This window comes from Leucoraja erinacea, chromosome 2 (genome assembly GCF_028641065.1).
Source record: "Leucoraja erinacea ecotype New England chromosome 2, Leri_hhj_1, whole genome shotgun sequence".
Classification (NCBI taxonomy): Eukaryota; Metazoa; Chordata; class Chondrichthyes; order Rajiformes; family Rajidae; genus Leucoraja; species Leucoraja erinaceus.
The window spans coordinates 62,187,877-62,200,279 of record NC_073378.1 but is presented as its reverse complement, the minus strand read 5'-3'; the positions used below and the strand labels follow the sequence as shown (position 1 = coordinate 62,200,279).

Genomic DNA, 12,403 nt, shown 5'->3' with positions numbered 1-12,403 from the left:
CAGCCCTCTGGCTCCTCTTCCTTTCTTCTTCCACCCCCCCCCCCCCCCCCCCCCCCCACTCAGTCTGAAGAAGGGTTTTGGCCCGAAACGTTGCCTATTTCCTTCGCTCCATAGATGCTGCCGCACCCGCTGAGTTTTTCCAGCACTTTTGTCTACCATCGCTGGTTGGTGCCTGGACAGTAGTCCGAAGGGCCTGTTTTCACGATGTATCTCTAAACTAAACTAAACAATGACCAGATAATTTTTTTTGGTTATCAGTACGAAATGTTAACTACATTCTTGCTCCATGGATGCTGCGTGACCTGTTGAATATTTCCAGCAGATGTTTCAGGGTCACAAAAATGAATGACTGTGCTATATTTAAACACGTCTGCCACAGACTAATAATTGCCCATTCAAACAGTATTCAATTGTTAAGGACCTGTCCCACTTGGGCGTCAATTGCGCGCAAAGATTTTGTACATCCCAAAATCCCGGGACGCCTCGCGAGACTGTACGTCACTGCCTACATCACCACGCACCATGTGCTCGTCATGACTCGTAAATTATGTCGTGTAAATTACGCGCATATAACGCCCAAGTGGGACAGGCCCTTTAAGCTCCCTTTCACACATCAATCACCAGCAAACAGCACAAGGAGACTAATTCATGTCTGAAAGAACATACATTTCTGAAACCAAAGAACAAGTCATATGAGATTTGTTTGAATAATGAACCAGATTTAGTGAACTGCCTGGTGGGGTATGAAATTATTTAAATGTGATCAATGCAGTGCTTCAAAGGGAAAAACACAACACAGCTACTAAAATTCTACATTTGGATACCGTTGACTTCAATGCAATAGACTGATTATGTACGTCAATGTTTAAATCCACCAATAGATATATTCAAAGAGAAGTGGGTATTTTAAGGAAAATAATTTAGCCATTCAGAGTCAGTTCATACCAAAAGGGACAACAGCTCTACATGACATAAACATGGGTGTAAACAATTGAAGAGTTAAAGAGACAAACTTAAAGACCAAAAAGACCTATCAAAGACAAATACCAGCATAGACTCTGGTTGCTGTGAGAGATTAGAGGGAACAGTAAAAGATCGCAAAACAATGGTAAGAACCGTAAAAATTAAAAAAATGTAAGCGATATCAAAATGCAAACATCATTTTCTGCAATAGAGAAAGAGCAGTACGAAGCAACGTGTATCTTATTTGGAATCAAGGGTATAACTGAGGCATGATCTAATAAAAATATAACATTATGAGAAGCATAGATAGGGTAAAAGTCAGGGTCTTTTTTCCCCAGCATGGAAATGTCAAATAATAAAATATGTCATTTTAGAATGCGGGAGAAAGTTTAAAGGAATTATGTACAAAGCAAGTTTGTTTTTAAACAGAGAATGGTAGGTGCCTGGAATGGGCAGCCCGGAGAGGTGGTAGAAACAGATACAATAGTAATATTTAAGAGGCATTTCGACAGATACATGAACAGTGATGGAATAGAGGGATATAGACCATGAAGAGGCAAATGGGATTGGATAGATGGGTAACATGGTCAATGCAGACATGGTGACTCAAAGGGCCTCAATGGAGTAGTTTGTGCAATCTACACCATATTTTAAGAAAGATGAGCAGAAGATTATTATTGATCACCTTTTGATGATCTATTTTCAGAAAATCACTAAAGCCTATGATTCAGATGGAATACCTGGACACCTTGATCAGAGATTGTCAGCAGATATTTACGATGAACTATTCTGATGGTTGTCAATGGAGATTTATGAGATTTATGATGAACCTATCAGAATGAATCATTCTGATCAACATTTTGTTAACGGGATTGAGGTGATGCATAAGGGGATGTTCATTGATTTACGCAATATTTATTCCTGTGTATTTGCTGAAAGCCTTTCATAAAGTCCCTAACAAGAAACTGTTAGTTAAGTTGAAGTTCTTGTGAATGCAGTTTAAATATGAAGTGAAACAAAATTCTGGAGTAACTCTGGAGGTAGCATCTCTGGAGAGAACGGGTGACGTTTTGGGTCGAGACCCTTCTTTAGACTCCGAAATGTCACCAGTTCTTTCTCTCCAGAGATGCTGCCTATCCCACTGAGTTACTCCAGCATTTTGTGTCCATCTTCGGTATTAACCAGCATCTGCGTTCCTTCTTACAAATGTGAAATTAATAATTTCAACTTAAAGAGTAGAGTACTTCCCAAGTGGTCAAAAGATAAACACAGAAATAGTCCAAAAATGATTTTGCAGGAGTGTTTGTTCATATTAATAGATTATTAGAGTGTCTCGACAGGTGCTGAAAACAGTCAAAGCACAAGAGTGATAGGTCACACCACTGAACCACAGAGCCCTAATTAGATCGCATCCGTGAACTGTGAACAAATCGAGGCACAAATACTGCAAATGCTGGAATTTTGAGAAAAAAAACAAACAAAATACTGGAGGAAATCAATGGGTCAGGCAGCATCACTGGAGGACATGGATATGTGATGTTTCAAGTTGGAATTCCTTCTTCAGACTGATATGAAGACCCTGCGCCTTAGATGGGAATTAATTTACCAGAATTATATATGGATTCCAAGAAAAACGTGTTTAGCAGGAGGACTGCAGAAAGTGGGCTTTGTATCGCCTGAATTTATAAGATTCAGGGGAGGTTAAATATAAATGTCAGTTACCATGACAAACCAATGGTGATAAACTATTTTCACACGGAGGAGCTCCATACAGAGCATCGTATAAACATTAAAAGGCACATATTTAACACAATAGGTGTAGGAATAGGCACCTAGTCCATCAAATGTGTCCTTGCATTCACTCTGATCTTTGTTGGCCTTGACTCCTCTTTTGTGCCAGTTTCAATATGCTTCAATTACATGATCATTCACAAATGTAACTACCTCCATCTTAAGTAATTCTAACAATCTAATTTCAACAATATTCTGAGGTACCTCTGATCTATATAGCATCCTCTACAAAAAGAAATTTCTACAAATGTCAGACACTGGTACCTTATGTTGTAACTAAGTGCCCTAATTCGTGACTCTCCTTGTGAAAACATCTCAATTCCTCATGCAAACCACCCTTTCCTTGTCGCCCCACCATTAACTCCATCCACACTTCATGCTGGCTCAGGAAAACAACCACAGGTTATCATCACATTTTACTAAATGTTGACATTCTCAACCACATGAATGAACTGTGACAAATGGCTGAATTTTTAACTGGACAATGGATTGTCTTCGACCTGCAAGGATAGTGAACAGTGAAATTTGTGCCATGTGCAAGGCTGCAGCATATTAGACATGTATTTCATTTAAAATGGACACATAATTGACCATATCAAGGACGGGCATAAATATGTGAATACAACTGGAACCTGAAGAATTCTGCCAGTCTAAAATTGTGGAACTCTGTCCCACAGCCTTTGATATTCCATGCGGCGACAAGTCAGTGATTTGGTTAATGTACTTATGCATAATTGTTTATGAAACTAATATTCTCAGTAGCATTCCTGCATGTTCTCACCTCTATTTCCCTGCAATTATGTATTATAACCATCGACCGGTCTGTGATTTATTATAACGGGCAGTGGTTTGGTTGACACATGTAATCTATCATCAATGACTTCCAATACAAAGTGCTCCTTTGCAAGTTACAACAACCTGTTTCTTGCATTATTAAACACAGTTAACATGTAACAAGTACCATATAGAAAAGTCATTAAACAAAGATTTGACAACGTCAGATAATCAATAACTTCGGAAAAAGAATATCTAAAGGAGAGTCTTAAGGATGAAGGGGAAAAAAGTCATAATTACAGACCTGACACCTTTGAGAACTGAATTAAATTTGGTGTTGGAAACATTCAATAATACACGCTGACTGTCCCGAATTAGCCCATTCACTTCCAAACGTGAATAAATCCTACCCCTTAGAATCCTCTCCAATAACTTCCCCAACATTGCCATGAAGCTCACTGGCCTATGATTTCCTGGATTATCTCTACTTCTTTCTTATACAAAGGAACAACATTAGCTTCTCTCAAGTCCCCTGGGAACTTTACTGGATAGAACTCAATGATCATCATCAGGGCTCCTGCAACTTCCTCTCCTGCCTCTTTCAATAAGCTGGGATAGATCCCACCGGCACTAGAGATTTATCCACCTTAATGCTCTTCAGAAGAACCAACTCCACCTCCTTCTTGACTTCAAACTGCCCTAGTATATTATTATTCCCCAGGCTGTTCTTACTGACTCCATGTCCTTATCTTCAGTGAATATAGGTACAAAGCACTTGTTCTTGAATAAGCATAAATTCACTTATTTTTTCCCTTCTTCAATTCTACCCTTTTCTCCTTTTAAACTTGTTTTTAAAGTACATGTAAAATGTTTTGGGATTTTCTTTCATTTGACCATGTCATGGACCCTTTTGGTCCTTCTAATTGCCTGCTTAAGTACTTCCCTGTTTGATTTATATTCAAACGAATATATTGGCTCTCTTCCCTGTCCACTCTTAGTCCTGATGAAGGGTTTTGACCTGAAATGTTGACAATTCTCGCCCCCCCCCCCGAAATCTAAATTAGCCGAGATACAATTTTGCCTTTATCCCTTTTAGTTCCTAAAATACACACTGACGTTTCTTTACTACATGACAACATTGGGTATCCTTGATCACTTTTGCTGAGGTTCAAGTAAGGCTGAAGAATGGTAAGCTAAACACTTCCATTGCATGTTTCAAAATATGACAAGTCAAGAAGATATCGAAGTTGGTAAGGACCTAGCACAACATATCCTTGACCAGCTGCTTAAAAAATAAGTGGATTTCTTCATGAGATCTCTGCACATTCAAAATTGCCAAAAAGTAAATGTACTTCAAATACTGCAAAACAACAAAGGAAATGAGAAAAATAGTACTTGTATTCTAAAAAGCTCTTTTTTTCTTTGTGCATTTCCCCAAATGTTCCCAATCTTAAAACAAATGTAATTTCTGTCTTCACCACCTGCACAGTTCTGGTCCATTAGGTGTTGTAATAAGGCATGTCAGCAAGAAACTCTGTAGAATGAGAATCTGACTAGATTTTAACACCAAATTCCATGACATTGAGTAAGGCAGTATTGTAGCAATGATAGGAGAAGCAGCTGTTATGTTGTAAATGTACCAATACACTGTATAATTATTTTCAGAAATAATTATCTGTATTTTCTGACATTTGGAGTTTTCTTAATCTAATCTGAAAAGAATGCGATCTCAAATTTGTCATTGCACTGCTTGCATTATGTATCAGTCAAAATTAATGTGGAGCATGTATTTACTGTTTTACAAGCCTAATCAATGATAACTGCATGAATTGTCACATTTTAATTCTTAATCTTTCCCCAACTTATTCCGTTATTTTCTCCAGTGCTCCTGTTCTTTAGTTTCATCTTGTTCAAATAATAAGTGACAAAGCATTTTAAGGGAAGAGACTAATTTCAGAGAGTCAGCAGCTGTCTTGGACTATTGCTTAGAAAGATCAGTGTGAATAATATTCATACAACGTTCCAAGAGTACTTATGGTTGTATTCAGTAGGAAGGGGATGCCATGAAGGAGCAGTAACCCTTTTCATCAGCAGGAAACATGTTCTCAATGTTGGGGGAGTCCACAACCAGGGGCCACAGTTTAAGAATAACGGGTAAGCCATTTAGAACGGAGAAGAGGAAAAACATTTTCACACAGAGTTGTGAATCTGTGGAATTCTCTGCCTCAGAAGGCAGTGGAGGCCAATTATCTGTATGCTTTCAAGAGAGTTGGATAGAGCTCTTAAAGATAGCGGAGTCAGGGGATATGGGCAAAAGGCAGAAACGGGGTACTGAATGTGGATGATCAGCCATGGTCACGGTGAATGGCGGTGCTGGCTCGAAGGGCCGAATGGCCTACTCCTGCGTCTATTGCATCAGTGAAGCATTTAAGAATAAAAAACTAAACACAAGTGCTTAGAAAACGGTCTGTGTGCAGAAAAATTGAGAAAGCAAAGGAGAGACACCTGGAATAATTATTTATATTCAAAATGAGTGTTGGTGAACATTATTAAGTTTCATGTTGTTGTTTACCTGAAGTTTCTAATTAATGGCTGAACATTTTTGGATGGCTTTATATCATTGTTCAGATCTTCACTTGAAGAAACTGCACCAACAGTCATTTTATCATAATAAATAGTTAATGATAAATAGGCTTAATGATGACAGCTCTAGTGTCTAAAATTATAATTATCTGATGTTCTTATTTTAAAATAAATTATTACCCTTTTCAATATTTCATACAGGAAGTAACTCAAGCTCCTAATCGACAGCTATACACTTCACATCGATGCTTACCATCACCTACAGCCCGTAGAAACAAATCAACAGAAACCAAAATGCTTCTGCCCAGCATGCACGATAAAGTTGAGGTGTATGCAAATCAAGGAAATAATTATAATGTGAACATCAGTTATTTTGATTTTAAAAATAGCCTCATGTAGACAATTTGATTATAAAACAAAAATGTTCGAGATAGTCGTTAAAATAAACAAACAAATAACGAAGTTCACTTCTATTCCAGCTTCAACCAGTTTTGAGAGAATGAGAACTCGGGTCTCCAAACTGTAATGATGACTTTGTTCAGGAGAAGAGGAATAAGGTTCAAAGTAATCTCTGCTGCCAAAAGCCTGTGAGCTCAGATAAATATTAGGTTATGAAATCTAATTCTAAACACACTAAAGGCCAGGGACATTACAACCCACGTTGATTGTACTTGTGCTTCCACTGGATCTCATTTAGTTAACTCTCTGAGAGATGATGAAATATTCACTTCTGAATGTGGCGAGCTGCAGATTCTGGTCATAAAACACTTATGTTTTATACAATAAGTTTGTTTTACAATCAATGGAAAATTCCCACCCTACCCCACACACTTTTTTTGAACAATCAATTTGATGCATCTTAGAAGCTAACATGTCAAAACACCATTATATGATTGTTTTTATATCATTATCCCAATTCAAAACACCATGGGTTATAATTGAAGAATTAACTATCATGAATTGATGACTAAGGAATAATGTTCAATTAAATTGCTCACCAAATAGTCATCATGTAGCACAGGACTGCTTGCAGGGATGGAAGGGAAGAAAATGTTTATTTAAAACTTTTGAGATATTGCACTATATGCAAGATGACAGATCATATACAATTTAGCAACAAATATTTGGAAAGTTTGCTCAGTTTCCCTTTAATTCAATATAGGCTTCTTCAGGCACAAATTAAAAGACTTTCAAAAAGAAAAGGATGTTTTACCCATTGCACTAATATCATTTGATATTAGCTATCACACTCATAAGCAAATCATATAATCTAACTTTTGAATAATTCCCATTAGCTCTAATAAATATAAAGACAGCTCACAGCATTGTTTAACCTAGAATATAGGCATGCGCCAACTGATTGTTGTAGTAAATCATGCTTAATATGATTGTAACAAAACGCTGCTTCCTTAAATCATAGAGAAAAACTTTTTTGTTGGAACTTGCATTCAGCAATAGGCCCACAATCATTAGTGCTTTTTTTCTTCTGGTAAGAATTCAATCAGGTCCATATTTAAGTGGTCATATTCACAACAGCTGGCCAGAAGACGTGAATTTTGTTTGTTGTAATTGATTTTTTAAAATTAAAATAACATGGCAAGGCAAAATTCCAAAACACTGCTTCAGACTACAAGCCTACTTGATTCTATTTTTTATTTTTTACTTTAGCTCCAATAGGAAATACAGTGAAAACTACATGCTTCCTTACAAAGAGAACGATCCGTCTCTTTAAATCTTTAAAGCAAATATATTCAGAAATGCTGATAATTCTTGCAAGAGTTCAGTTTCACAGAAGCCAAAAGCTAGGCAATTGCCCAAATGATTATTCTTCATGTATGTTTATACAATAAGTGTTCCCATCAAAGGGAAGGGGTATCACAGTTGAGACAAATTCAGTCCTTGCACATAGATTCAGCAAGGGTCATAATAAACATCAATTGGACAAGCATTGGAAACTGAGAATTAAATCAATTGAAACACCTTCCATAAGCTTTCTACTGGTATCAATGTAATTAACACAGGCTGAATTTGTGACCTCCATTCCGTGCGAGTCATAACGCATACATTCAGATACTTTAGTTCTTGGAACCTGAAAAGAATGCTCCCAAAATATTTTAATTTATTTTGGGCCTTTCCTTGTAAATGGCATCATCAATTAGCTGGTTAAAAAGTCGTACAAGCAGGGGCCTCAGTGGTAGTTCCGCTTGACTACATTCTTGTCACCAGGATAAGTGATATGGACAATCCTCTGAAGAATGGAGCATAAGTATAAAAACAAACTGAAGGCATCTTGATTAATAATCACAACTAATTAAATATTAATCAGGATAAACTGACATAATGCTAATAACCAGATACAGTTTATCCCATTACCAGTAACATGCACCTTAGGACAGAACAAAAAATACTGAGCTACCAATGTAAAACTTCAAATAAAATTCCAAGAAACACGGCAGTATAATTGAGGAAAGCATATCTGGATTCTCCGATCATTATCTTAAAGTCTGATTTAAATTCACTAGCTTCTGACAATGAGATTTTGCATAAGCTATTGCCCAACCTTTGCAAATCCTTCTTCTGCCCAAACCTCCGTCCCAAACACAGATCTGGTCCATGAAAGAAATAAACTACTCATTTTGTATGATGCATTATGTATCAAGAATATCCAGGCAATCAAAATGGTCTTGTAAATGTTTCATAGAAATATTGACAACTTTAATATAACACACTGAAGAGATTAGCATCTTCATAGTATGTAGAGATGTCAAACTGTACATCAAGTTTGAAAAATGTGGTTCTCTTCACTTTTGAATTTTTTTTCTTCACAATTCAAGTTTATAACTTGGGTGGATGGGTTTTATAGGATTCCAAATCATAGATGGGACAAACACTTTGTCAAGGTTTCAAAGTGCAGTCATGAGTTTATCTCGGTCAACACTATGCTTCCTGCCTCCCATGTTCTTCATATTCTGCTCTTGAACATATCTTGCGTTCCTCCCATTTCCTTCCGATGATGGTGTCCGGTTGTAATATTTTTGCCTGACATCATGGGGTGGTGGCCTGTACCATGTGCACAGTGAGCAGTTAGTGAGATGAAACTTTACATAACATACATGGTTACTGATCAAATGAAAATGAGATAGAAAGTGATTTGAAATGAGGGGGAAATAAGAACGTAAGAGATGGAAGACAACAATAAATAAAATGTGAATAGTTGTTAAAATGCAACTTTCTCCCCAAGAGCTTCAGTGGTATAGGTACAAGCTTCTAATATAGCTAACTTATGAGTTTCAAGGTGAGTAGCAGAGCACAAGACTACAACGTCATGCGTTGAACAATCTACAGATTGAAGCTGTTATTAGAGATTTGCAAAGTGAGACAAGTCAGTTTCCAGCACATGCAGGGACATGCAAAATTCAGCTTGTAAAGAACATTCCTTCCCAAAGGCTTGGGGCTCCCATAAATTCCATACATACTGATTGATCCCTTTAAACAAACTATTTGTTTCTTTAAAACCTGAAATGAGTTCATGGACTATTATATCTCATCACTGACATACCAAATTAATAAGCAACAAGTTCAAGGAGTTAAAAGTGATCTTGTCAGAACCATCAGTTCAAAACTGCATCAAATTTCCTGATTACACAAACAGCACTCAGTGGTGCACACGCACACACGCACACACACACACACACCCACACACACACACACACACCCACACACACACACACCAGAGTGAGCCATTTGGAAGGATAGTTGTAAAATTGATGAACTGCGCTACCACGTCTTTCCCTCCACCAAACAACGTAAAAGATCATAGACCCTTCACCACATGATTATAAACAGCAAAGTAGCAAAGATAATTCCCAGCAACAGAAACGTTTTTTTTTAAACAAAGCACTGTAACAACGTTTTAACCAAAAACAATCCATCAGTAAACTATATTTGACTATTTAATTCACAATACAAAAGGAAAGGCTTGGTAGTATTTTTTATATATTTGACATTTATTAATTTATTGCAGCTATTCTTTGGTGTGCAATGTATTTATTGCTCGAAGTACTTAACATTTAAAAGCAATATCATTTAGAACTGATACGGTCATAATTGTATATAGAACTTCATTCCAAACAACATTTTAGAAAATATACAACCGGCTGACCTAAATTTGGCAAATATAACAATAAGCTCTTTTCATTTTAAGTATCTCTTGATAGATTGCACAATCCAGGTTACTGAACTGACTATGGATGTAAAATAAATTTATTGATAAAATTAAATATAAAATTGATAAGATTTACGTCTTTAAGCTGTAGATTGACTGACCTTACATTACTGGAATGCCAGTGATGCTGGACAGGGGGAATATTGCACATATATGGAGCCTATAAAACAGATATTCAAGTGGATAATTATTACCATTTTAAAGTCAAGTCAAGTTTATTTGTCACATACACATATGAGATGTGCAGTGAAATGAAAGTGGCAATGCTCGCAGACTTTTGTGCAAAAAGACAAACAACCAAACAAACTATAAACACAATCATAAACATACATATTCTTTTAAAAAATAATGGAAGGAAAAACGTTCAGTAGAGTTTATCATATTAAGCACATATTATCAGCTGTTCAATATTTACTCAATAAAGTGACGTTTTACCTGATATCCACAAATTCCTGCATTGCTCTGTGCACTGAAAAAAGGGACAAGAAATTGAGTCTAATCAATAACAGCATAAACTACAAACTATTACCAAAAATTTCAAAAATAATAGAAAAGACGGGAAATATACAATGTACATCTGAATTACGCACAGTTACAGTTTATGGTTTAGGTTCCAGGATACATCAGAGCAGTTGCACTAAAATGTGCCTTTTTATCCACTCCAGATCTCCAAAGGCAACAAACTCAATAATGATGCAAACAAGGCTATGTACCTTTTTTTTTAAATTACAAGACATGTCACCACAATCTCATCTAATAAGGTTTAAATGGGTGTTCTTTTCAATTTTCCTTTACTTTACGGTTTACATTAAGGCAATAACCTGAATGTACCACATCAAGATTATAGGTAGCAATGAATTCACCCCCAAATGTAATTTTTTCAGATTACAGCTAAATTTGCTCCAGTTTTTGAACTACATTCCAGCGGAAGCAGTACTGAATCCATTTTGATTGAAATGTTTTCTTTTTTTAAATATAGCGATGCAACAGAGAGACCGCTGCTCCTATCAGTGAAGATATGACCAGCAGAAGGGCATGAGACTTGTTGCTTTATTAATCCTTTTTCCTGTATTATATATGTTGCTTTATTAATTTTTTTCCTGCAAATGTTAGTTGCTTCATTAATACTTTTCCCTGTATTTCACTATAATAAACAGAGGTATTGGTAACCGTGAAGTGTTTTTTCTTCAATCATTGATCCAAATCCCCGAAAAATTGCTTACATTCTATTACACCAGCAAAGTCAAAATGCGTTCAGAATTGAGGTCAGGGGCAAAATCTAATATGGAATAAAGAAAGAGGGCCTTTATTTTCTGTTTGTTAGGAAACAGAACTAGTTTCAATCCAAAGTGAGCATAGGATCTTTCCAAATAAATGTATATCTTATCCTTCAGATGCCTCTCCAGTAACTTGCCTACCGCAAACATTAAGCTTCTCGGTCTATAGTTACCAGGTTTGGTTTTGGCAGCCTATCTTAAATAGAGGCACAACATTAGCAAACCTCCAGTCTTCTAGCACCTCATCGTTCTTTTTAATTTTCCTTTACTGTTTACATTAAGGTAATAACCTGAATATACCGCATTAAGATTATAGGTAGCAATGAATTCCCCACAAATGTCATATTTTCAGATTACAAAGCTAAATTTGCTCCAGTTTTTGAACCCATTCCAGTGGAAGCAGTACTGAATCCATTTTGATTGAAATGCTTTCCTTTTTTAAATTATAGTGATGCAACATCGCTATATTTAAATATTCAAGTAAAGATTGGTCATCCATTACAGAATCTTAAAATTACTTCGCTCTTATGCACCAAGGATACAATTGAGATAAAGTTTAGCTTATTACTTTACTTCTTGCTCTGAACATGAAAGCAGTCAATCCGCAGTACATCAAGGTACACAAAAATGCTGGAGAAACTCAGCGGGTGCAGCAGCATCTATGGAGTGAAGGAAAAGGTGACGTTTCGGGCCGAAACCCTTCTTCAGTCACCTATTTCCTTCGCTCCATAGATGCTGCTGCACCCGCTGAGTTTCTCCAGCATTTTTGTGTACCTTCGATCTTCCAGCA

The 12,403-nt window shown here is 36.6% G+C and overlaps 1 protein-coding gene across 1 annotated transcript in view; it reads right to left on the bottom strand.

Annotated features, from left to right (window-relative positions):
- The window catches only part of LOC129710642 (band 4.1-like protein 4B), a 212,797-nt gene that overhangs the window by 104,586 nt on the left and 95,808 nt on the right, over positions 1-12,403 (bottom strand). Inside the window, exons 14-15 of the mRNA XM_055657793.1 lie at positions 10,772-10,805; positions 10,438-10,496 (exon numbers count right to left, since the gene is read on the bottom strand). Coding sequence (XP_055513768.1) covers positions 10,438-10,496; positions 10,772-10,805 — 93 coding nt within the window. The remainder of the gene's footprint in view (positions 1-10,437; positions 10,497-10,771; positions 10,806-12,403) is intronic.